This window comes from Scyliorhinus torazame, chromosome 15, assembly GCF_047496885.1.
Source record: "Scyliorhinus torazame isolate Kashiwa2021f chromosome 15, sScyTor2.1, whole genome shotgun sequence".
NCBI classification, from domain to species: domain Eukaryota; kingdom Metazoa; phylum Chordata; class Chondrichthyes; order Carcharhiniformes; family Scyliorhinidae; genus Scyliorhinus; species Scyliorhinus torazame.
This window is the reverse complement of record NC_092721.1, coordinates 94,787,706-94,815,298: the sequence shown is the minus strand read 5'-3', so window position 1 is coordinate 94,815,298 and position 27,593 is coordinate 94,787,706. Positions and strand designations below refer to the sequence as shown.

General features: G+C 46.3%; 1 protein-coding gene across 8 annotated transcripts in view; it reads left to right on the top strand.

Annotated features, from left to right (window-relative positions):
- Positions 1–27,593, top strand: part of LOC140391693 (protocadherin Fat 3-like) — a 1,133,162-nt gene that overhangs the window by 905,373 nt on the left and 200,196 nt on the right. For all 8 annotated transcript variants that reach the window (XM_072476450.1, XM_072476451.1, XM_072476455.1 and 5 more), the window contains one exon: positions 12,651–12,926. In XM_072476450.1, the coding sequence (XP_072332551.1) occupies positions 12,651–12,926 (276 nt within the window). The remainder of the gene's footprint in view (positions 1–12,650; positions 12,927–27,593) is intronic.

Genomic DNA, 27,593 nt, shown 5'->3' with positions numbered 1-27,593 from the left:
AATTTATCATGGCCAATACACCTAACCCGTACATTTTTGGGTGGAAACCGACGGAGCACCCAAGGGAAACCCAAGCAGACCTGGGGGAATCATAGAAATTGCAGTGCAGAAGGAGGCTATTCATCCTATTGGGTCTGCACCGGCCCTTGGAAAGAGCACCCCACCCAAGGCCACATCTCCACCCTGGGCCACACCTCCATCCTATCCCTTAACCCAGCAACCCCACCCAACCGTTTTGGACACTAAGGGCAATTTAGCATGGCCAATCCACCTAACCTGCACATCGTTGGACTGTGGAAGGAAACCTGTTGCTAACTTTGGTTGGCTCTTAATTCGTTGCTCATTGTGTCTTTACTTAATTTGCTCTGTTTCTATAACCTTTGCTCTAGAGTCGGCAGGTATCTTTATGACACCGCCACAAGGTTCAAGTTCAAGTGCTGATCAATAACTCAATACACCAATTAGTAAGATTCAAATCAAAACACATTTATTATACACAGTCAATCACTATTCATGCATAAAACTCTACTTACTAGACTATCTCTAATACTAAAAGGCCTATACTTAGCTTCGGAACTGGCCCACCAGGTCAGGGGACCAAATGGCCTTTCATTCGATTCTAAGTCTGCAGGATTCAAAGCTGTATAGACTGGTAGCTAGGAGCGCTTATCTCGTAGCGTGCGTTGACTGGAGACTTACTTGGTTGATGCGGCAGCTAGGCAGGTCACTGTCAAGGGTTGTTTCGATCTGCTGACTAACCCTGCCAAGAAGGAAGAATTGAACTTGGGGACTCTACTTTATAGTCCCCAGGGGTTTCGCGCCGTACGGGACGGACCCCGTATCTGGTTCCAAGTGATTGGACGAGGTTCCAATCGCCTGGATCGATTTCTCCAATACTGGAGCTGTTCCCTGATCGCTGGGCTGTCCCTAAGTGTCCGTTGGCCTTCCTTTGTCTTGGCTCCTGCTGGCGCCGAGGAGTCTGGCTTGGCCTTATTCACCTTAAATGGTTCAATTGTTCCCGGGGATCGCTCATTAATGTGCAGGTGGCTGTTGGTTTCAGTGCTGTCTGGGTTTCTGCAAGTTCTAATACACAGGAAACTTTGCACCTGCTAGTTTTTCCTGGCTTGACTGAATTTCCCTGCATTCTTTGCGGATCTCCATTTTAAGTCGGGAAGTGGCCAACCCAGGTGGCTACAAACCCTCCTTGTGATCCCTAACGTGAAGCGTGAAGGATCACATAACTGCATCGTCTTCACTTCCTAACCCAGCGAGCACTCTTCCATGGCCTCTACACTGACCATAACTATGCAATAAATTTTTAACTGACAATTCTAAGTGGCGCTATGTCACAACAGGGACATGCAGTACAACATTAAAAAAACGGTACCTCTAACTATCTTCCATAAACTACACTCACTTAAACATCCAATCATACTAACTTCCTAACAATACAAAAATAATAGCAGCATTCACATTTCCCTTTGGCTTGGCAGTCAAGCTCAGAGTTGTGTAATCTTTCAGTTGTCTTTATTCACAAAATGACGCCAAACGAATGTCCTTTATTGTAGATCAAGGGGTTCGGGGGCCTGGTGAAAACCGAAAATAGGGGATCTCATCCTGTATACCGGGGTGCGAGAGGGGTAGGCTCTCCTTCACCATTTTCTCATGCGGATAGTCTGCACGATAGTCGCCAGTACTAAAAGGGATTCAATTACGTATGAAAGGGAGTACCATGTTATAAACCTATCACACCATGATGGTGCGTTGTTACTTGACATTGGGCTCTGGGTGCTATTGGGAGTGAATCATTGACGGCCAGGGGATTTGGGGTCAGGGGGTTCGTGTCCGCGCGTAACCGAATACAAATTATCATGGTAACGAAAAACACGTATGATGTCTTCATTGTTCTCTTCTTTCTTCTCTTCTCTTCCTTTCCGTCTCGTCTCTCTTCCTGACCTTCAGGAATTCTGTAAATCAAGCATAGTTTCTGTTACTATCTTGTTTAATATCTTTGTACGTTAGCATGTCTGTCTTTTAGTGCCAATTTCCCTTTATAATTGGTCACCATGTGTGACTCCCTCATTTTTTGTTTTAAACCTAATATTTGGACAAGACATCTAAGGAAATACTGCTGTACTGCGAGCCGTCTCGCAGCCTGTGTGATTTACCATCCTAGTGTTTGAGGATGTAAATAGCATAGGGAAGCAATCCTAAGGGTTGTTAAACCAAACAAATGAATTTTGAACATAATCGAGCCAAAATGGGGTGCGTATGGGCCACAGCGGGTAAGATTTGGATGGAATCCCCGGGTAGGACGGTGATCAATGCCATATGTGCTCTACCCGAGCGTAGTTGACCAGAGGGGGGGTCCTCAGGCAGGGCGGAGACCAATGCCGTTTCTCCACTGCCTGAGCAACCGGCAAGAACGGGTAAGAATGTGGTCGTTGTGTGGGCTGCCTCTCATGATTACCTTCGAATCAGGAGAGTAGTTATGATTGTTGTCTGGTGACAGACTAGTTCCTCTGAACTGTTGTCTGGGACAAACTAGATCCTCCAACAATTTTCTGTCAACAGACTGGTTCCTCTGAACTATTGTCTGGGACAGACTTGTTCCATTAACAATTTTCTGTCGATAGACTGGTTCCTCTGAACTATTGTCTGGGACAGACATGTTCCATTAACAATTTTCTGTCGACAGACTAGTTCCTGTGAACTATTGTCTGGGGCAGACTTGTTCCATTAACAGCCAGGCATCAACGGAGTGGTGGCGTGGGGCCGTGAAACTTCCGAGTTTACAAACAACACTTAACGATAACATTAACGAACAAACATTGAACAAACAGGCTGCAGGTTCCATCAGAAAGGACACTGTTTCTCCTAAGCGATTCCTTTTAAAACATCATCTGGACACCTCAGTTATCAGTTGCGAATAGGGTCGCAAAGGGGTTCTCGTTTTGGGAGTCAGACTCAAAGTCATCATCTTCTCCCGGATGCCATACTCTTGAGTGGATGAGGGTTGCTAAAGCTGAATGTTGTGACTTAGGGTCCATCTCGTCGTTTCGGATGAGCCTGTACGAATTGTCACGGTGCCAAAAAGTTGTATCTAATTCTGTGTAGATGGAGTCGGGGTCGTCATCGTAGGGCAGTGGTCTTTGGTGAGGTTTGTCAAGGAATGTGATCAGGAAGGGATCACTCGAATCGTGTTCAGATTCGCTGAGTGTGGGTCCTGTTGCATGGGGATAGTAGGGAGGCGTGCTGTGGCTGTTGCCTGTGTCACAGTCGCTGTTGCTGCTGTCTGTGGGCGTGCCGGGGCGGAGTCTAGAGTTCGGGGGTGGAGTCAAGGTCGAGTCCGTGGATGGGGTGGACATATTGGGGGAGGGTGGGGATATGTGGGCTGTGGGCGGGGCGTGGTCTGCTGCATCGAGCATGACGTGGTGTGTGTGGTTAGACTGCGAGCCATATGCCTTGAGCTGGTTAATATGGAACCACGCGGTCTTCCCTTTGGGGTACTTAATCTTGTAAACGGAGGGGCTTACTTTGTCCGCAACGGAGTACGGACCCGAATACTTGGGTGACAGGAACATGCTGGGGTTGTAAATGGAGAGCATGACCTGCTGTCCTATATCAAACTCAGTCGCATGTACTGTCTTGTCGAAACAGGCCTTGCTCTGTTTCTTCCTTGTGCCTAATTTTACTGCAGCTGCTAGCTGAGCCGTTTTTACATTCTCAACTAATTGTTTCACTGCGTTCTCGTGTGTGAGGGCCGTCACTTCGGGGCTGGTCAAGTCAAGTCCTAATAGAAATTCTGTGCCTTTCATGGGGCGTCCAGTCATGAGATTGTGTGGGGTGTATCCTGTGGATGTCGAAACAGTGTTACGCAAAAACAGTAGTGCAAAAGGGAGGACTGAATCCCAAGTGGTGCTGTTTTGTTGGACCATTTTCCTGAGGGTTGCCTTGAGGTTCCGATTCATTCGCTCCACGATACCACTTGACTGGGGGTGGTATGCGATGTGGAATTTTTGGGTAATGCCAAATATCGTCAGGACGTTCTTCACATGACACGTCCCGTAAAATGGGAATCTTGGTCGGATTCAAAGCTGCGGGGGAGTACCCATCTCGTAAAGATGTGGTGGGTTAAAATCTTAGCTGTAGTCTTTGCCGTGTTTGTCCTAGCTGGGAATGCTTCTACCCATTATGTAAACGTGTCTATGACAACTAACACGTACTTGTGACCATTCATGCTAGGGGACAATGGTCCTATAAAGTCAATCTGGAGGTTAGTCCAGGGGCCATTAATGGGGCGGGTGTGGCTAAGCTGAGCTTTCTTTGCATATCTGTCCGGATTGTTTTGGGCACAGATAAGGCAATTTTTAACGTAGTGCGTGACGGCGTCCTTTAAATTCGGCCACCACCAGAGCTGCCTGAGGTGGGCTGTAGTGGGGTCAATTCCCTGATGCCCATGACTATCATGGAACAAACCAATACGCTGATTCCTGTCCTGTTCAGGAACCACATAAAGGGTATCTTTTAGGATCACACCGTCATGTGTGGTCAGTGCATTTTTAAACCTATTGTATGGGGCTGGAAAGCTTCCTTTTAAAATCTCCTTGAGATTACTATCTTGCTTCTGGGCCTGCACTAAATCCTCGCTATTAGTCTGTGAGAACTGAACTGCATTCACTGGGGTGCTTTCCGGGGGGGGGTTCCAAAAATGTCCGTGTCTGGAGCCTGCTTTAGCCAGTGCGTTGGCTTTTACATTTCCAGGTGGGGAGGAACGGTGGTGACTTCGAACTTTAATGACACCAAATATCCTGTCCTGTGCTTTGTCCAAATGTGCCGGAGCAATGGGGCTAAAGGGAGGGGTTTTCCGTCCGCGGAAACAAATCCTCTTGCTTTCCACAGAGGTAGGAATTCTGTGAGGCTGTTACAGACATGGAGGCTGTCCGAGTATATGTCTGCTGGCTGGGGAAGGAATCTGGGTGATCTATAATGTACTCAATGGCTGCTAGTTCTGCCACCTGCGCGCCTAAGTGTCCTGGCAGTTTTAAGGAGATTTCTTCTAGGGCGCGTCCCTGCGCGTCCTCAACATAGATGCCGCATCCTGTAATGCGCTTCCCGTTTAATACAATGGAAGAACCATCCACATATGTTCTCAAAGGTGCGCACGTGTCTGTGTGCTGGGGGCTCTGGGGTGAACTACCTATCTTTCTGGGGGGTGTTCTTGCGATAAAGGGGCCTGTGTTGTGGTGCGGTGAGATGATTTCACATTCGTGGGGGGTGCCTGGGCACTGAAGGTTGTCGGCTAGGAAAGTGTGGGTCTTGGTCCTTTTAACAGTGATGTCCCGTCCCTGCAAAAGAAGGGACCATGTGGCTGCTCTAATCTGGCTTACTGTACCGTCCTTAAGTCATCCTTCTAATAAAAGTTGGGCGGGGGTGTGTTCCGTGAGGATTGTGATGGGGTTTAGTCCGGTGATGTATGAGAAGTATTGAACTGCCCAGAAAACTGCGAGCAGGTGCCTTTCACAGGCCGAAAATCCCTGCTCCACAGGCTCTAAAGCTCTGGAGGCGTAAGCCACGGGTCTTAACTGTTCATGCCGTTCCTGGAGGAGCACGGCCGAAAGGGGTTCGATCTGTGCTAGCTATCTCTATAGCATAGGGGGAAAGCGAGTCTGGAACCTGTAGTGCGGGGGCTGCAATGAGTGCGCGCTTTAAAACATCTACAGCATCCGTGTGCTGCGGAAGCCATTCCCAAGGGGCTCCTTTCTTTAGGAGTTCCGAGAGTGGTGCTGCTTTGGTGGCGAAACCGTCAATATGGTTTCGGCAGTAGCCAACCAGTCCTAAAAACGACTGGAGAGCGGAAACATTCTGGGAAAGGGGCAATTTGACAATCGAGTCAATTCCTTTATGCTCAATCTCGCATTTACCATGCATGATAATGGTTCCCAAATATACCACTTTGCTTTCCAAAATTTGGGCTTTCTTGGGGTTCACTTTACATCCAATTTGCTGTAGGAGTTCCAGGAGTTCGGCCAGAAGCTCGATGTGCTCTGCCTTGGTGTCTGACTGCAGAACTAGGTCGTCTACATACTGGACCAGAAATCCGGGGCGAGAAAATTTTGATAAACCAGTAGCCAGCTGTCGGTGGAAAATGGAGGGGGAGTTGTGGAATCCTTGTGGAAGGCATGTCCATGTGTACTGCTGACCTTTGAAAATGAAGGCAAATTTGTACTGGCACGCCTTTGCCAATGGAATGGACCAGTTACTGATGTCCAAAAACGTAAAATATCGTGAGTTGGGTCCCTGTTTGAGCATGGTCTTGGGACTTGTGACTACCGTGGGGGCGACTTTGTTGAGTTCCCGGTAATCGATGGTCAGTCACCATGATCCATCGGGCTTTCTCACTGGCCAAATCGGGGCATTATTAGTTGAGGCTACTGATCTAAGTACGCCTTGTTCTCATAAGCTATCGATAACCTTTAAGATTTCTCCTTCTGCCTCTTGGGGAAATCCATATTGCTTCTGGGGTCTAGGGTCAGGTCCTGTTATTTGAACAGAACCAACCATCCTGCCGCAGTCATGTTTATGACTTGCAACTGCGGGTCCTGTTCTCCTGGAGGAGAATTGCCCTAACCTGTTTGTCTGCACTAATCGTGGTCGGGTCAAACCAAAAATCGCCGACTGCGCTAATCCTATTAGCATACTCACCTACTGTGAGCGTTGCGGGGGCTCTTGCTGACTTTGTCATTTTCCAGACACATTGATTTACTGGGTCAAATGAAAGGTTGTGGGAGTTCATGAAATCGATGCCCAAAATGTGTTCTGCTGTGTGGTCCAGATCGACCAAAACTATCGGGTGTTTTGTTGTCATGTTGACAATTTGAATGGGTACAGGGGCTGTGATGTGTCCCTGTTGTGAGTGGCTTGTGAAGCCGCTGAGGGTGATTGTGGCTGTAGTGGGCCACATGTCCTTTTGGAACATGGTGGAGGAATTAATTGTGGTGCGGGACCCTCCTGTGTGCCAGAGAAATTCGATGGGCTGTCCCCATGTCCTTGCTGCAACGACTGGTCGGCCGGACCTATCACAAAAGGGTGTCGCAGACCCAACTGGGGAAGCCCGAGCACCGTCAGTTAGTTCCATTCATGTCTGTCTGGTCTGAACGGGTGCCTACACTATGTATGGGCTTTGTCCTGTTTCCATTCAGAGTGCCTGCCTGCTGGGCTCTCTGTGGCTTTCGTGGGGCATTGCACTCTCGTGCAAAGTAACCGAATTGTCCACAGTTGAACCACTCCTGTGGTTTCTGTGGGGGGCTGTTCCTGCCTTTGTTCACCCATGCGGGGTTCTGGTGCGCTTTCACTGCTTGGATATCTACCTCTGCCTGCTGTTCTTCCGGTTTCCTAATCACGGGTTTGTTGTGGACAGATTGCTCCCAGAGCGGGACAACCTTTTTAAAACCCATTTTTCGTTGTGCGCTTCTTCCGACGGGTCATAATTGGTACAAGCTTTATGTCCTGCCTCCGTGGCATGGGCGATAAGGGTGCGGGTCCATTTGGCCATGTTGTCTGGGGACAAATGGGCGCGTTCTAAGTTTCCGAAAACGGCTGTAAAATGGATCCACAGGCGCCCAGCAAACGCTGTGGGATGTTCTGTTTTCTGTCTGCACTTATTCGGACCTTCTACTGGGTCACCTCTGTTATAACCGATCGCGTCTTGGATCGCCGTGTGCATCTCTGCAAGGGTGCCTCCTCCTACATTCTGCGGGTCTGGAAGGGCTGCTGCAACCGAAGGGTCTAAGCTTAAAACTGTGAGCTTCACTGGCTCACGCTCATCCAGGCTGTACATGGTCGCCTGCTGCTTTACTCTAGCAAAGAAGTGGTGGGGGTCTGAGGTGGGGAGGAACGGTGTGATCTTTTCGCACGCGTCCCGTAATTGGGTCACGGTTAAGAGGGTGGTGTAAAGGAATTCCACGTCTCCTTCCGATGTGACTGTGCGGTGGGTGGTTACTGGATTCATGGGTGCCTGATCTATCTGCTCTGTGGGGGGTTGGGGTGCTTTTCTCCTTTGGGGCTTTCCTTGCGCACATGTTCCCTGTACATATCTATGCGCGGTTTTGTTTAGTTCTTGCCAATCAGGGCCGTCTTCTTCATCTAATTGGGATCCAAAGGTGCTTTGAAACCCATTTTGCACTGAAAGCAAAGACTGCAGTTCAGCAATCTGCTTCCTGCATTCGCATGATCCACTGAGCTTTGTCTGTGCTCCGTGGTGGCAACATGGAGTGCTCTTAATGCTGCTTTTAGATCGCTGCACTGCCTTTGCAATGCCTCTACCTGTTTCTCTGTCTCTTCTCTTACTAGGACTGCACGTTGCCTGTCCTGATAGGCCTTATCGTATTGGATTTGGTAGCTGTTCAGATGCGCGAGACAAGACTGATGTGCCCAATTGGCATCATCCACCTCTCCGTCCTTTGCTGCCAACTTCCTTCTCAAATCTATATTCTCTCTAATTCGATGTCTCTCTTCTATCTCTTTGCGGAGCTTCTGAACAACCTCCTCTGTGCCTCGCAATTGTGCCAGACAGGACACGATTGCCATCGGCTTGCGAGCTATTCCCAAGCTCTTATGGATTTCGCTCAGGATCTCCCACCAAGTATGTCCTATACTCCCGGGACTTGTTTCCTCATTATCACAGAATTCACTCCAAAGGGGCCATCCTTTCCCTTTGAGATATTTTCTGATCTCTTCTTCCCAAACGGAACACTGTCCCACTCTGCTGCTGGTCACTGCAACCTCGAATTCCTGGGGGTTCATAAGGCGTTCCATTGCCTTCATTGCATTTTCCTTTCTGAATGCCCTCTCTTAAAATTTGGAACGAGGGGTACTAAGGCGCTGCTGTAAACACGGGTACAGCGTTCGCTACTTTCCGGAATACAAACTCCCGACAGTTTTTCGCAACAGAAATCTATCAGTTTTACCTTATAGCCCTGTTAGTTACGCATGCATTAACACGCTTCCGAATTATGAGGATTGATCAGAACTGCCTGAGCACATGTGAATTGGACTCTCAATTCAAATTTTGGGTTCTCCCGGAGTGGTTAGGCCACTTCTAAATCGGGTCCCGGCAGAGTCGCCAGTAAATGTTGCTAACTTTGGTTGGCTCTTAATTCGTTGATCGTTGTGCCTTTACTTAATTTTCTCTGTTTCTATAACCTTTGCTCTAGAGTCGCCAGGTATCTTTATGATACCATCACGAGGTTCAAGTTCAAGTGCTGATCAATAACTCAATACACCAACTAGTAAGATTCAAATCAAAACACATTTATTATACACAGTCAATCATTACTCATGCATAGAACTCTACTTACAAGACTATCTCTAACACTAAAAGGCCTAGACTTAGCTTCAGAACTGGCCCACCAGGTCAGGGGAACAGATGGCCTTTTGTTCGATTCTGAGTCTGCAGGATTCAAAGCTGGTATAGACTGGTAGCTAGGAGCGCCTATCTCGTAGCATGTGTTGACTGGAGACTTACTTGGTTGATGCGGCAGCTAGGCAGGTCACTGTCAAGGGTTGTTTCGAGCTGCTGAGTGACCCTGCCAAGAAGGACAAATTGAACTTGGGGACTCTACTTTATAGTCCCCAGGGGCTTCACGCCGTTCGGGGCGGACCCCGTATCTGGTTCCAAGTGATTGGACTAGGCTCCGATCACTTGGATCAATTTCTCCAATACAGGAGCTGTTCCTGATCGCTGGGCGGTCCCTAAGTGTCTGTTGGCTTTCCTTTGTCTTGGCTCCTGCTGGCGCCGAGGAGTCTGGCTTGGCCTTATTCACCTTAAATGGTTCAATTGTTCCTGGGGATTGCTCATTAATATGCAGGTGACTGTTGGTTTCAGTGCTGTCTGGGTTTCTGCAAGTTCTAATACACAGGAAACTTTGCACCTGCTAGTTTTTCCTGGCTTGACTGAATTTCCCTGCATTCTTTGCGGATCTCCATTTTAAGTCGGGAAGTGGCCAACCCATGTGGCTACAAACCGGAGCACCTGGAGGAAACCCGCGCAGACATGGGGAGAACGTGCAGACTCCACACAGACAGTGACCCAAGGCGGGAATTGAACCCGGGTCCCTGACACTATAAGGCAGCAGTGCTAACCACTGTGTCACGTGCCGCCCATGTCTTGCAATTTCTTATTAACAAAGTACAAGAGATCAAAGAATACACTGTGTACCTATGAATACTACTCATCTTTATCATCTAAGAGGAAATACAATTAGCCACATCTGAATTTACAGTTGAGCTCATGTGGCTAACGTGTTGGACAAGACTGTCCACAGGAGCTTGTCTCAGCTGTGGGAAATAGGAAACCTACGGAAGTATAAAGAAAAGTTGCTTCAAGGGTTTTGTGCACTGAATGCAAATAGACTAAAGGCAATACAGCACAGGGAAGGGCATTACGTAATAGGTTTTGAACAGATATAAGGATGTGCAGCAGAACTATCCATGTCCCTGAACTACTTAGTTTGATCTAGTTTCATCTGAATAGTTGAATTAATTTGTGTCATACACTGTTGCCTATGAATACGAGTTATATCCAGTGTACATTTCTGGTGCGCTAATCCAGTAAATGTCCCTATATCTTTTTACTATCTCTTTGTGCCCTCTCCGCAGCTTCCATTCTCATCTAGCTTTGTATTGTCATACAACTTAGATACATCTCTTTATCGAGGTTAATAATACAGCTGACCTTTGGTGGCACTCTGGCCAAGGCAATGTTACTTTGGAGAGACTGGTCATCGCAATAGAATTTGTGGCTTCAATATCTCATCTCTCAATTTGACAGCCATTTTAACTCTACCCATAGTGCTGTAGGAAAATAGCACCTATTCTGATAAACGCTCAACACTTCATGTTGTTCTAATTCAAAGAAAACAATCAATTGATTGCAAATCCTACAATGTACTTTGGTTTGGATCAGGATTAGTCAGTAGACCTGTGATTTAACAGATGATTGAAGTGTCAGAATCCATTGACTTAGTGACGCAATTTAATCAATCCAACTTTAAGTTTTTAACTGTGATTTTTCTTTTAATGTGTCATTTATCCTTGATCATTCTTGAAAATCCAATGGGTGGATCTCACCAGCGTTAAACATTTTCTGAGATTGGAACCAAAAACAGGTCCCCACCATGCAGGTGATGGCTGGTCACACTCCTGCGTGATCTTACCAGAGAATCTTCCATAAGCGCCATGCAATTAAGGACAGTGAGTTGATTAGTCATCTGGCAGGCCCAATGCGAGGGCCTGCAATGGTGTCCTGCTGGGGCAACTCCATCAGGCGAGGTGGCTCTGCTGCGACAAGTATGAAAAAGCAAGGGCGACTCAAAATGGAGGCACCCTCAGGAGATGTGTAAAGTTTTTAAAATTTTTGTAGCCAAAGGATGACCTGTGGTTGTAGCTGTGACCCTGTGACAGAATGCACTTCAGTGCAATGGCAAAGGAGAGGAGTCCCCGTGGGTCACAGACCAGCAATTGCAAACCACATTCTGACACATAATGGACTTTTCCCTTAGCTTGGTAACCAATCAGTGTCATCCCCATTCTTCCCACAAGTAGGCACTGAAATATTCAAATTGGTAACCTACCTCTACCAACCAGGTAGCCGCTGCCATTGATAACCTACCTCTGGCAATATGGAGGTGAGAATGTGGGGGACACTGACGCAAAGCCCCCATTTCCAAAGCTGCTCCTGGTGCCACCTTCCAGCCTGCCTCCCAGTACCAAAGAGGTTCTGCCTTAAGTATTAAATACAGAAATTTTTCACATCTTTACCGCAGAAAAATGGGTAATGATTTAAATCCATGGTACAGGAAATGAATAACTTATCCTATTTGTCAGTGTCAGATTCAGACCGAAAAACAATGCGTAGCTCTCCAGCTGCACAACTGAGTTTTCTCTCCAGATTCTCTGGAACTCTGCACAGAGAACCTGGGTGTGCGGTTTGTAGCATAGATAGAAACAACAAGGCTAGCTCCACAGAGATCGGAGTGCCATCTTTAAAGGGTGCCCTGATCTACGCCAAAAATAAACTCGACCATCGCGCCCCGCACCCATGGACAGTGAAGACACCCCCACAGGCATCAGGGCAACCCCCTACCCCCTTACAAGCATTGGCGCACTCTAGCCCCCACCACACACAAGGAGAGCCGCCCCCCCCCTTGTCAGGGCAGTGCCAGGGCACTATGAGGGCATCTCCCTTACCATCCATATGCTATACTTACCTGTACATCCCCGGCATGGTCACCACAACTGGTCTTCGTTTTAGAAAACCATTAGTGATTCAACCCAGCGTGACATCACGCCCTCTGGGTGGGAAGATACATTGAGGTTGGAAGTAGTTTCGTGAAGCCCGCTACTGAGATTCTAATGTGTGCTAGTTTATGTTAATCAGCTCGCGCTCTTCCTGGGCGTAAACCTGATTGCGTCATTGACAGTAGGGGATTCGAGCGGCAAAGATCCTGAACTGAAATCTGGCTGGCGCAAATCCCGTTCTCAAGAGATTTAGTGGCCATGACAGGATTCGCGCCCACGGCTCTCGTGACCACTAAATCGTGGCCATTGTTATAAAAATTGAGCTAAATTGTATCCTGTTTTGGTTACAGGTATTTATCAGAATACTCGACAACAACGATAATGGTCCTGTGTTCTCCCAGCCGAGCTATGATGTTACCATTTCTGAGGATGCGAACATAGATACAGAAATTCTGCACATTAAAGCTACTGACAGGGATGAGAAAAGCAAGTTGACCTACTCCATCTACAGCAGTATAGATCCCATAAGCATCCGCAAATTTCAACTTGACCACGGTACGGGCAAGTTGAGCATCGCTGAAAAGTTGGATCATGAAGCACAGGCTCAGCACAGTTTGACTGTAATGGTGAGTGAGTGTTTTTTTCTGGGACATTTTCAGAGTTTGCCTATTAGAGGAATATCCCTTCACATCAATTGACAATCACTTGCAGCATGTGTCTCATTTCTCCTGACAGCTTACTTCTTCTGCTTCAAAAGCTTATTTTGGATTCTTGTTGAGATATCACTAAAGATTTTAGGTTGCAGCATTTATCTATGTTAATTTAGTTATCATAAGTTAATCACATTTCAAGCTACAAGGAACCATCTCACTGTCTTTACTTGGAGTTGATGATTCTAATGAATATTAGATATATTCCAGGTCTGCCCCTTGTGAATTTGCAGTGATGAATGTAATGAATGAAAGGTATTTGTTCAGGGATGAATGGAGAAAGAAATGGACTACTTACTTCGCCGCTCTTGTCAGGTCATTTCAGCATTTCCTACATTCAGTCCAGGCTCTGCAAGCCTCTGCTACCTTCAGGCAGAATAGCTGGGAAGCAGAATGTCTTTCCATGTCCCCATTTCTAACAACAGAACATCCTGGAAGCACCAGAGAACCTGGGCTTAGCTTTCCAACTTGTTAGTAAGAATCCTGTCTTTCCAGCAACCATTAACCAATCTGGCAGTAGTGAGTGCAGCCTCCATTTAAGCGATGCACTCAGACTTTGAATAGTCCTCTGGAGAATATGACTGGAAATCCACCTGGAAAGTGAGCAGGCATATTGTTCCAAATGTGATTGTGTGGAAGATCAAAAATGGTGGCCATACGGAGAACATAAAAAGATGTTATATTCTAGGAAAGGTAAAATTCTAAGAAGACTAAGGTTAGTGTGAAATTATGAAAGAGAAAAATATTTAAAGAGAGATATGAGAGCTGTTTTGGAAGTGGCCATGTAGGATTTCCTGGAGTGTGTTAGGACAACTGTGACAAAGCAAAGTGAGGCGGCTTCCAGCCACACAGAAAAGTGCCTGATTGTTTTCACGAAGTAGAATTTTGTTTTAAAGCTTTTGAATTTCCACAGCAGAGTGTGAGGTGATTCATTTTGGAAGGATTAACAGGAAGACTGAGTACTGGGCTAATGGTAAGATTCTTGGCAGTGTGGATGAGCAGAGAGATCTCGGTGTCCATGTACATAGATCCCTGAAAGTTGCCACCCAGGTTGAGAGGGTTGTTAAGAAGGTGTACGGTGTGTTAGCTTTTATTGGTAGAGGGATTGAGTTTCGGAGCCATGAGGTCATGTTGCAGCTGTACAAAACTCTGGTGCGGCCGCATTTGGAGTATTGCGTGCAATTCTGGTTGCCGCATTACAGGAAGGATGTGGAAGCATTGGAAAGGGTGCAGAGGAGATTTACCAGAATGTTGCCTGGTATGGAGGGAAGATCTTATGAGGAAAGGCTGAGGGACTTGAGGCTGTTTTCATTAGAGAGAAGAAGGTTAAGAGGTGACTTATTTGAGGCATACAAGATGATCAGAGGATTGGATAGGGTGGACAGTGAGAGCCATTTTCCTCGGATGGTGATGTCTAGCACGAGGGGACATAGCTTTAAATTGAGGGAAGATAGATATAGGACAGATGTCAGAGGTAGGTTCTTTACTCAGAGAGTAGTAAGGGCGTGGAATGCCCTGCCTGCAACAGTAGTGGACTCGCCAACACTAAGGGCATTCAAATGGTCATTGGATAGACATAGGACGATAAGGGAATAGTGTAGATGGGCTTTAGAGTGGTTTCACAGGTCGGCGCAACATCGAGGGCCGAAGGGCCTGTACTGCGCTGTAATGTTCTATGAGTAGTAGTGCAAGAGAGATACCCTGAGACATATGACACTTACAGCAACAATTGATTTGCCTTGTGGTAACATTACTGGAATTTTTATATCTTAAATATTTAAAGGGATTGTTGCCTGAAGGGGCGTTCATTTGTGAGTCCAACCAAGTTGGTCGGCACAGTGGTTAGCACTGCTGCCTCACAGCACCAGGTTAAATTCCCACCTTGGGTGACTGTGTGGAGTTTGCACTTTTTCCCCGTGTCTGCATGGGTTTCCTCTGGGTGCTCCGGTTTCCTCCAACAGTCCAAAGATGTGCAGGTTGAGTGGATTGGCCATGCTAAGTTTCCCCTCAGTGACCTGAGATGTGGAATTTAGGTGGGGTTTCAGGGATGGGGCAAAGAGTGTGCCTCAGTGGGTGCTCTTTCAGAGGGCCGGTGCAGACACGATGGGCTGAAGGGCCTACTTCTGAACTCTATGAATTCCATCGTTCTAAATAGGAAATCTTTTGTGGAGAATTTTCTGTAAGGTTAATTTTAACTAGTGTAAATGAAATGTAATCTTTAAGTTTTATTTTCTTTTGTTAATAAATGTTTTAATTCAATATTTAAAATTTACAAAAGTGTTACTGGAACTTGTGGCTCCTGACTTCAGTACAGATATACTTTTGTGGTAAAAATACAGGTAAAAAAAGTGTTGTGATAGCTTGCGAAGTTTCCTTTTGGGATTTGGTTTGTACAGTCCTTACTGCTTGCCAGATCAAAACACTTTTTATGAAGGTAGTGAAGGCTGTGATTTTTAAATTAATTTACTGGATGTGGGTGTCACTGGCTAGGGTAGTATCTATTGCCCATCCCTAGTTACCCATCAGAAGGTGCTGATGAGTTGCATCTTGAACGTTGCAGTCCCTGAGGTGTGTGTATGCCCGCAATCCTGTTAGGAAGGGAATTCCAAGATTTTGACCCAGCGACAATGGATGAAAATCCTGGAATTCCACCCTATTCAGGCCTTCCAAAGTGCGGTTGGGAATGGAACGGTAGGCACCCTTGATTTTTGAGTAGCAGTGGTCAAGAGTTTTGTCACCCCTGGTGGGACAGGAGATGTGCTGGTGGAATTTTAGCAGTACACTCTTGAGGTTGGCCTTGTTGAAGTCCCCGGCCACGATGAATAAGGCTTCCGGGTCTTCTGTTTCGTTGTTGTTTATAACTGTGTACAGTTCGTCCTGTGCTTTCTTCACTTCTGCCTGGGGTGGGATGTCGACCTCTGTGATTATGGCTGAAGTAAACTCACATGGAAGAGAGTATGGGCGGCACTTCACGGTCAGGTATTCCTGGTATAGGAGGTGTAACATTGCTATTCAAGAAAGGAGGTGGAGAGAAAACAAGGGACTAGAGGCCAATTAGTCTGACACAGTCATCAGGAAAATACTGGAATCCATTATTGGGTAAGTTTTAACAATGCATTTAGAAAACCATGGTATTGCCAAATGGAGCCAACATCATTCTACAAAGGAGAAATTGTGTTTGACAGAGCTATTTTTTAACAATATAGCTAGTAGAGTAGGTAAAGTGGATACCTGTAGATGTAGTTTACTTAGATTTAGAAAATGTATTTGATAAGGTGCTACACAAATGTTAACATGCAATACGAGTTTCCTTGGGCTGGGGTCATATATTAGCATGGATAGAGGATTAGTTAACAGAGAGGAAGCAGAGATAGAAATAAACAGCATGATTCAAATTGGCAGGCTGTACCTAATGGAGTATCGCAGGGAGCTTGATCTACTTCCAATCTGATCAATGACTTAGATACAGAGACAGATAGTAATGCATCAAAGTTTGCTGACAATGCTAAACAAGTTGGGAATGTAAGCTGTGAGGGGAGCACAAGGAGGGTGCAAAGATCTGTAGGCATGTTAAGTGAGTGGCAACAGGGTGGCAGATGGGGTATAATATGAGGAATTGTGAGGTTATTCACTTTGATATTAAGAATGGTGCAGAATGGAGAGTTGAATGTGCTCATTCAATGAACACAGAAATTCAGCATGCAGGTACAGGAAAAATTAGGAAGGTGCATTGCATGTGTAAGGGGACTAGAGCACTGTTCTTCAAACTTGTAAAACAAAAAGCTGCGACCGTTTAAAAAAAAAACGGCCGCACTGTGCATGCGTGCCCGATCATCGGCGCGCGTGCGCATAGTTTTGCACATGAGGACCGATGATCAAGCGCGCATGCGCAATGCGGCCAATTTTTAAAAATCTATTCGCGGCCATTTTGAAGGCCGTTTGCAGCCGGCATTATTAAAAGCCGGCTGCTGCGGCTGATTCGCGCGATCGGGAGCGCGGCGAAGGACGGCTCCGCGACCTTCCCGACACCCGCCCGCGACTCACCCGCGGGTCACGCCCCCGACTTTGAAGAGCACTGGACTAGAGTACAAGAATAAGGACATTGTGCTAAAATTGTACAGGGCTTTGGTGAGACCACACCAGGACTACTCTTCACAGTATTGGTCATCATTTCTGAGGAAGGACACATTTACCTTTTTGACAGTATAGCAAAGGTTTACTGGATTGCATACTGGGAAGAGAGGGGTATCCTGTGATGAATAATTTAGGTTTGTATTCTTTAGCAATTAGAAGCATGAGAGATTATCTCGCAAGATTCTGAAGGGACTTGATGGGTTAGACGCTGAGAAGTTGTTCAGTCATAGTTCATATTCGTTCTCCGCGAAAGTAATATCATGGTACTTGTAACCATTTGCAAAGTTCTTACCTATTACACGTATGGACAGTACATATTTACTGAGTAGTTGATAATAGCCTGGCTATTCCAAGGCGTGGCAATCTTATTCAAATTGCTATTGCGTCTGGAAATTTGCTTAACCAGATGCTTCTTTGCATTTCTACTGGGGTTTTCCGAATCTGGCTGTCCCAGAAATGTGGAGCGCAGTATCCCTCAGAACTCTATCAGATTGTAGTAGATTTTGGGGAAAGACAAGACACCAGTTTTTTTTAATGGAACTAGCTGACATATGGTAAATTTAAATGTCCAATGTGAAAGTTAGTGAATACATGTCAGTGAATAAATGTTGGTGAATGGGTGAGTGTATAGGTGGGTAATTGGGTAGGAGGTGGGTAGGTTAGGTGGCTAAGTGACTAGTGATTGGTGTGTGAGGAGGGTAAATGGGTAGGTTATTGAGTGGGTAGTTAGGTCGTCGGGTCAGGCGATCCTGGAGAGCAGAGGAATTGTGCATTGGAAGTTGAAACTTCTCGGGCAATTCCCACATCGGCCCACATGTTGAGACGTCCACAGCATCCCAACACACATCTCAGTCATATGTCCAAAATCTGGAGACTAGAAGATATGGCCCATTATTTATTTTCACTCAATAATTGAATGTCCATGGATGAGTGAGGATATTGTAATAATTACCCCACGTGTTTTTACAAAATTGTTCAATATCATTTAATGTATATTACAAACCTAAAGCAATAAAATAATGTAAGAATTGTCAAAGGTAGACTGAGAAATAATTCACATTGTAATATAGGGATTAGCATAATTTTTTGTTTAAATATTCTATCCAAGTTTTCCTTTATATCTAGACATAAAGTAGTTTTGAGCCAAAATTTCAGACACATTAAAGAACACTGCTAAGGGCACGAATTACTGCCTTGATAGTGTGCATCAGTTAAACAGTTTTTGCAATGTATGTTTTATTTTCCATTAAAACCATTCTAGCAAGCTTTAAATAACCTGGCATTTATATTGAGTACAATTGTGTGTTATTTTAGCAAAGTGAGTGGGTTTTCTATTATTCATCCCATGGAACTGCATGTATAAGTGAATTGTAAATGATAATATCATTAGAATGCTCACAGAAGAAATGAGCACTATTATAAAAAAAGTTGTTACATCGTACTGCATATGTTTTGTGAGGGTCATGAGTTTGTAGAGTGAAACAGAAAGTAACTTCATTTACAACAATATGTACACAGTACTAGTTGTTCACTACTGGTCTCTCTAGCCGGTACCACACAGGCCAACTCTATTTGTAGAACTGTTCTGCTAATGATTGCCCCCCCCCCCCACTTTCTCATTGGTGGACCTCATATTCCTCAAAGAGCATGGAGTAACCAATTGTCCCCAGTCAATAGGATCTAGGCAGGTTATAACAATATGGAATGCAATTGATGAGTGCAGTTTAAGTAAAAGAATCTCTCCTTTGTTTTACTAATATCAATTTTTAGATGTCTGGCTTCCTCCAACTCATCAACAAAATTGAAGTTATCCTCATTCATCTACTACAAATTAGCATCCTGGCCCTTTGTTCCATCTCTTTCCCCTGTTTGCTGAGATCAAGGCTAACAGTGCAAGACCTTTTTATCTTGTGTAAGTTTCAATCCCCATATCCAAGCAATCACATGCATTTCCTTTTCTGCTTTTGCAGCTTTGTCCTCTTCTGCCCTCATCTCCCTCAGCAATATCACTGAAATCTTTCTATACTTTCCATCACATACAATCTCAACTCTCATCTCATCACCAACATCCAAAGCTCCACTCTATATAAAGCACCACTCATCCAAAAGAGTACCTGAAATACTAACGCAAACTTAGCCATGCACTTGTATTGTCCTGACTTAGGGAACTTGAATTAGCCCTGAAACTTCAAAGCATGAAATGCCAAATCCATAGCTTAATTTACAAATCTGCCCTTCTCTGTAACTGTGTGGCATTCTGTGCTTTTCACTTTGCATGTTGATTCTATTTATACCTCATTCCACCCTATGCCCTGCTACTTTGCTGCAACTTTGTCCTTCCTCAAAAGCTTCCACAAATGTATCTATTTAACCATGCCTTCAGTCACTGCCTTACTCTTTTCACTGCTTGCCACCTGCTTCACTTCTGTGAAGCACTTTGTAAGATTTTAAGAACACTATAATGTCAGATGGATGTACCTTTAAGAAATGGGTGTTTATCAAATAGCTGCAGTGATGTCAGTGTATGGGTGGAGCTGGGCTCTGCTCTGCTTTTTACTTTTGTTTTGTGCTGAAAGCTGGTTTTGGCTCTGTGTTTAGTTTCGCTTTCAGTTGGAGAGCTGCATGTAAACCAAGCAGATGTGTATTGATCTCTCTCTCTCTCTGCAATCTATAGAATGTCTCCAGATCACTTGATGATTTCAAAATAATACCTGTTTCTGTAGAGAATGCAAACCTGCTGTCTTTGTTAAAAAGTGTTTTGGGCTTTTGGATGTTGTTGGGAAATTTACTAAGGGTTACCTATAGAATATTGTATTTGGGAAAGTATCAGTGTTTGTAGTTGATAAGATGTTAACTGTGTGTTTATTAAGTGTTAACTGAATTCATAGAATAAACATTGTTTTGTTTTAAAAATACTTTAGATCTCTGTTGCATCACACCTGTAAAGTGGGCCCCATAACCAAAATCTATTAAAAGTTGTGGGTCAGGTGAACTCCATGATGTACATTGGGGTTTGTTGTTGTGATCCTCTTGATAGAAACTTTGACAATATGGCTTGCTATGTTCCCTGTAAGCTGTGTGAGCATGCGGGTACGCAGCAACCCAAAACGTATCTCTCAGACCACTTATTAGTTGTCCCCTTTAAAATGGTCATGCAAAACAAATTAATGACACCGTGCATTCAAATGAATAGGCCACACACAATGGAAATAAATATGAGGGGACATTGATTTCTCGTTATCATTTTGTAGCACATTATTATAAATTTCAGGTCTGCACTCTGAGAATCATTGGTCTAACTTGCAAGCTGGATTTCACACTTCTTACTATCAGGAGTTTAACTTCATGGCTTATATATCCAGACATTTTAACAGCACAACAGCATATTACAGGTGGTGGATACAATCATTTTTCTCATACTCGCAGTTCTCCTATCTTCTGATGCCAGAGGGTGATAGGTCTGTGGAACTCTTTGCCGCAGAAGGCTGTGGAGGCCAAATCACCGAGTGTCTTTAAGACAGAGATAGATAGGTCCTTGATTAATAAGAGGATCCGCGGTTATGGAAAGAAGGCAGGAGAATGTAAATGTGAAAAATATCAGCCATGATTGAATGGTGGAGCAGACTCGATGGGTCGAGTGGCCTAATTCTGCTCCTATGTCATATGGTCTTATGCACAGTCTAATGAAATGCATGGTACTTTAAGCCAACGAGCTGATTTGATTTTCATAGGATAATAATCATGATGGTGAATTCCTCATTATTCAGAAAATAACAAGGCACACAACACTATTCTTGCAAACCAACTAATTTTACTTATTTGATCATTGATTATCTGAAATTAGGCTAGGCTAAGCTAAACTTAAGAGACTCTGATCCTCTGAAACACATTTTCAATTCCTGGAGCCGGCTGCTGGTTTTGGGTGCCAAATCTCTCTCTCAACGCAATTTGTACTGATTAATTAATTGGTTTGGGGTCAGTGCTCAAACGGTGTCACCAAAAGCAGCCGGGGTGAAGGGGGTGGTGGGGGGTTGCAGGGCACAGTCATTGAGGGCCTCTTAGAAAGTCGAGCAGCAGCCATGACTGGCTCTTCCATTTCCTGTGAAGGTGGCTGCGCCCAGGGAGAAGAATGGGTTTGGGCCGATGTTGCCAGAGGTAGGCAGAAACAGGCAGTCCCCAGATTTTTGGATGACTCTCTGAATGCCTCCATTGAGGTTATGACTAAGAGGCAGCAGATTTTCTTCCTAGCATCTGGCCAGAAGAAACCTCTGCAGCATGGCTGGAGGTGACAGAGGAGCTGAGCAGTCTAAGCATCACCAGGAGAGCTTGGGTCTAGTGACACAAGTAATTCAATGGCCTTATAAGACCCGGGAAGGTGAATCTCAAGGAGAACAGGGGAATCCAGATGACAGGCTCTAACTCTGAACACGGGCATGCACATAAGCTTTGCAATTTGCGTGCCCTCACATTGTCAGAGCAAGTGCCAGTTCCATCACTGAAATCTCAGGCACCTTCCCATGTGGGGCATAGGTAGGGAGTGTCCAGCACATGGCACGGCAACTGGTGTTAGTGCTGTGCTCTGAGAGCTGAGGAAGGACGCTACTCATTCAACACTCTCCCCTCATCCTGCAGGAGAAAAAAACCTCTCAATACCTGGAAAATGGCAGGGATGGAAATAGGGGTGTTAGACCTGCAGCAGCTCATGGCCAGTGAGGCCATGAATCTTGCATCATATTCCATAGGTGGCAGGATCCAGACCTGCCTCAGGAAACAGGGCCGGGATTCTCCGGTAACCGGCGGGGCGGGCCGCACCGGTGCCAAGGAGTGGCGTGAACCACTCCAGTGTCGGGCCGCCCGGAAGGTGCAAAATCCTCCGCACCTTCGGGGGCTAGGCCGGCGCTGGAGTGGTTGGCGCCGTGCCAACCGGCGCCAAAGGGCTTCCGCCGGCCGGTGCGAGTTGGCGCATGCGCAGGAGCGCCAGCGTGTTCTGGCGCATGCGCAGAACCGCTGGCATATTTCCTGCGCATGCGCAGGGGGTTTCTTCTCTGCGCCAGCCATGGCGGAGCTTTACAGCGGGCGGCGCAGAGGGAAAGAGTGCCCCCACGGCACAGGCCCGCCCGCAGATCAGAGGGCCCTGATCGCGGGTCAGGCCACCGTGGGTGGGCCTCACGGGGCCGGATCCCCCCATGCCCCCCCCGAGGACTCCGCAGGCCGCCCGCAGAGCCATGTCCTGCCGGTACGGACCTGGTGTAATCTATGCCAGCGGGACTGGCCGAAAACGGGCGGCCGCTCGGCCCATCGCGGAGTGGAGAATCGCCGGGAGGGCTACTGCCAACGGCTCTCGACCGGCGCGGCGTGATCCCCTCCCCCCGCCAAAAAAACGGCACCGGAGAATTCGGCAGCCGGTGTCGGGACGGCGGGGCGGGATTCACGCTGCTCCCCGGCGATTCTCCGACCCGGTGGGGGATCGCAGAATCCCGCCCCCGGATTTTCAAATCTCAGCCACATCCATTTTTGCCCCCCCCCCCCCGTCCCAACAAACACACCGGTAATTGAAAACCAGCTTTCTATGTCTGACTTACATTGCAAGTTACTGTAGACTGTTTGTCAGCTTATTATGAGAGGTAACCAAGCTCAGCAGCTAGGGGAGCTGACAACTGGAAAGCCATAAACTGACAACACAACCATGAACGCTGAAAGCAGGTAGTCAGGGTAGTTCAGAGATTATAAATTGAAGACTTGCTTGCAGGCCTACACTGTCATTGCTACGCTCAACTATTTACTGACAATGAATCTCGTATTGGGATTTCCCTTTCTGTCAACTTGTGAGTGAACTATATTTCTGTTTTAACCCTTAAAAAGAGTTTGCTGCAAATCAATTTTTTAAATATGAGACAGAGATTTGGGGAAAACACACCACAGTCTACTAAAACACATCTGCTTATGGAAAGTGGGCAAGAAATTAAAGAATTCAGTCTCTCCCCCACCCCCCAAACACATCAATTACTGTTTGTGCAAGAGATTCTACATTCTTATTGCCCTTTGTGTGAAGAACTGTTTTCTAATTTTACTTTTTAAAAAGTCTAATGCTAAGCTTTAGACTCCCCAACTAGTAGAAAGCAAATCGTTTCTAATGATCTACCTTTGTGTTCTCCTTATTATTCTTTCTACTGGATGACGTGACTTTGAAATCCGTTTGCCACAGTTTTCCTATTTACTAAGTCTTTTTGTAATATCTCTTTGTAATTTCACTGCTCACCTTTTGTGTCATTGTCAAATGTTGGTTTGTGGCTTTCCATCTCACCATTTAAGTCACTAATAAATACAATGAATATTTGAGGTCACAACATAGATCCTTGTAGGACATCCTGCCATTGAGAGTCTCATTATTATTCTTCTTTGCCTTCTTCCACTCAGCCACTTTCCTTACTGGAACAATAATTTGTCTTCAAGTCCATGAACACCAGCTTGAGCTGATTGAGCAAATTGGGCGGCACAATGGCACAGCGGTTAGCATTACTGCCTCACAGCACCTGGGATCCGGGTTCAATTCTAGCCTTGGGTGACTGTCTGTTTGGAGTTTGCACTTTCTCCCCGTGTTTGTGTGGGTTTCCACTGGATGCTCCGGTTTCCTCCCACAGTCCAAAGATATTAGGTCAATTGGCCATGCTAAATTGCCCCTTTGTGTCCAAAAGGTTAGGTCAGGTACTGGGTTATGGGGATAGGCTGGGGGCCTAGGTAGGTTGTTTATTTAAAGGGTCAGTGCAGCCTCCATGGGCCGAATGGCCACCATCTGCACTGTAGCAATTCTATGATTCTTATTGTGCCTTATAAGAGACTTGTATCAAATGCCTTCTGCAAGTCCTTTTAATTAACATTGCTCTGTCCTACCACCTTAATTACCTTTTTCCAAAGATTCTGACAGGTTTCCCAGACGTGATTCATCCCTTGCAAATCCAAGCTGGCTCTCTCTCTGATTAGCTTAAAATTTTCAAAGTTTTCAGTTACCCCTCCTTAACTAGTCTGCAGCACTTTCCCAACAATAAATATTAAGCTAATGGGTGGCACGGTGGGACAATGGTTAGCACTGCTACCTCACAGCGCTAGGGACCTGGGTTCCATTCCGGCCTTGGGTGACTGTGTGGAGTTTGTACGTTCTCCCGTGTCTGCATGGGTTTCTTCCGGGTGCTCCAGTTTCCTCCCACAGTCCAATGAATTGTGGCTGGGGTGGATTGGTCATGCTAAATTGCCCCTTAATTTCCAAGGGTGTGCAGGTTCGTTTATGGGATTACGGTGATAGGGAGGGGAACATATTAGTAAATGGGCAGAGTGCTCATTAGAAGGGTTGATGCAGACCTGATGGGCCGAATGGCCTCCTGCACTGTAGGGATTCTATGGTCTATAATTCCATGGTTTCCCTATCACCTCTCATAAATCGCCTAGTTGCATATGCAATAATCCAATTTAAAGGGTTGGTTCCTTAATTGCGAGTACTTTGAAAATTTACGGTTAAGGTGCAGAATAGAATCAGTGAATTACAGAAGGAGACTGTTCAGTCTATTGTTCTGTTTTGTCCTGTCTCCCTGCTGGGTAACTCAGCTAGGCCCACTCTCCAGTCCCTTTGTCCCTCTCCAGCTGCTTCTCCAATTCTCCTTTGAAAGCCACAATGGAATCTGCACCTATCATTAAATCACAAGATCGTAAGAACTAAGAATAGGAGTAGGTCATTCAGCTCATTAAACCTGTTCCACCATGCAGTAAGATCATGGATGATCTTAAGTCCAATTTCCTGTCTGTTTCCCATAATCCTTGACTTTCTTGACAAATCGAACATCTCTATAAATCAGCCTTGAATATATTCAATGACCCAGCCCTTACCATTCTCTGTGGAAAATAATTCCAAAGACTAATGACCCTCCAAAAGAAGACATTTTTCCTTAACTCCATTTTAAATGGAAGACTCCATGGGTACGATTTTGCGGGCACAAATCCCGTCATGGCCGCTGGCAAGATCTTTCCAGGCCCTTTCCGATGATATGATCAGGATCGCGTCCAGAAAGGATGCAAATCTGATTAACATGTATTTGAATGCATTAGCATCTACGTATTGGGCTTAACATAGTATCTTCAGCCACCCACCACATCACAACGCGTGGATCACTACTGCTTTTTTAAAAATGGGAACCAGATGCCATGACATCCGAGAGGAAGGAGGTGAATACCACTGCCTCCAAAGGCACCAGAGAGGGAAGGGAATGGGCAGTTGCGGGGGAGGGGCACAGTGGGGGGGGGGGGGGGGGGGCGGTGAGAGAAAGGCAGAAATGGTTACTCACCGGGGATCACGGTTCATGTCAGTGGCCTTGGAGTGTACCTCTGCTTTCAATGCTGTGCAAGTCTGTGTGAGCATGCAGCCTGTGTTATGTGAGTGTACCGTCCATGGCATGGGAAGCAGCAATCTGTGGCATGGGAGTCTGAGGCATGGATGTCTCCGGGGTACCTGCGGTGGCGGGGGGTGGATGTGGTGAGAGCCATGGTGCTGGACCAGATGGGCTGGGTGGATGAGAACCCAAAAGATACAAGTCAGTGCCCACCCTGGGGGGAGGGGGGCGTGAACCTATGGATCAGCTGTCTAGGAGGGATGACAGCAATGAGCGCTCTGAATTATCCAACCTGACTAAGCAGGGTGTCTATTTGCTCTGCTGCACCCTGAAGGAGAAACTAATTGTGCCCTGTTGCATTCCTGAGACTCATGCTCGTGACAATAAATGGCCATGGAGAGTTACCCCTTAGGAACATTAGCTCCCCACAGTCTCAAAGTCAAAGAATTGCCTTAAGCGTCAGGTTTGAGGCCTCTAATCTTTGTGGCATGGGATCAAGAGGCAAGGTGGTCACTTCTCTGCTGGGTCCCCAATGCCTCCCAGTCAGAATCCCCTGTGAGCGCCAGGGCTCTGTCTTCAAATGGAGTCATCACCTTTAGCTCTGACATCCCACTGCCCGTCGTCATTCACTCATGGCGGTTGTGAGCAAGCCTATCCTGCAAGAACACAAGTGGGGATGATGTTAGCTGGCTGCCTGGTGGGTCAAATGTTGATTAAACCTGACACAGCACATGAGCAGGGAAAGGTTGTCAGGAGAGGAGACCAGGGGGTGTGAGGAAGCTTGTGGGAGGTCGGGTGCTGAGACCCTGCTGGGTGGCAGCACGTGGGGTCGAGGTTACGTTCCAAGGGGTGAGGCAAGGTGGAGTGCAGAGAGGATACAGGGAGCACATACCCTGGCAGAACAGAATAGGTCATTCACCTTATGGCATTGCACTCCGTCCTCTTGTGGAGGGTGTTTGCATTGGCGAGTGCTGCCACCATCTCGCAGGCTGGGTTTGTGATCTTGCTGGAGGGTCTCCTGCCAGCTTAATGGTTAGATTGTTCCCCTTCTCTCCTTTACAGCGTCATGTAGGTGGGTGAGGACCATCTCTGTGAAGGGGGGAAGCAGGCTTCTTCACTGTCATCTTCCTGGCTTGATTGTGAACTGGGGAGCTGTTTAGGCACCGCTTGGATGACCCCCGGGGTGGCAAATCAGATGGTTTGTGCCACAGGCACAGCATTTTTCACATAGGGAGGTTTTCTTTCCAGAAGTGTCTACAAATTATGGTCTGGATTGCACCGCCAGGGCTGGTGGGATTAACACCAATATTTGTGCCGAAGTTCCATCCCTTGTTCTTAAACTGTGCCCCGCTGATGCCAGCCTCACCCCTCGAGAGGAAACATACTCTCAACTATCAAGCTCCCTCGGAATTTTAAATGTATCAACATGATCACCTCACATTCTTTCAAACACCAAAGACCAAAGGCCCCAACCTGTTCAAGCTCTAGTTATGGAAGTGCGGCACAGCTCTGCTGCCTCACAGCGGCAGGGACCTGGGTTCAATTCTAGCCTTGGGTGACGGTATGGAGTTTGCACTTTCTCTCTTGTCTGCGGGGGTTTCCTCCGGGTGCTCCAATTTCCTCCCACAGTTCAAAGATGCGCAGGCTAGGTGGATTGGCTATGATAAATTGACCCCTTGTGTCCAAGGATGCGCACGTTAGATGGGGTTATGGGGAGAGACATGGCAGTTGGCCATGTAGGGTGCTCTTTCAGGGGGTCAGTGCAGACTTGATGGGCTGAATGGCCTCCTTCTGTACTTTCGGAATTCTATGGTAACGACCCGGAAACAGCCTGTGAGCATTCTCTGAACTGCTTCCACTACATGTATATACCTCCTTAAGTAAGAAGATCAAAGCTGTACATAGTACTCCAGGGACAGATCCCTCTGTACTACCGCGTGTCTATTAACCTGTCTACATCCTCTTGATGTTTATCACTATCCTCCTGGGAGATCATAATACTTCCAAGTCTAGTACCATCCTCAAATTTTGAAATTATGTCCTGGTCTCCTCAGTCTAGTTAATTAATATA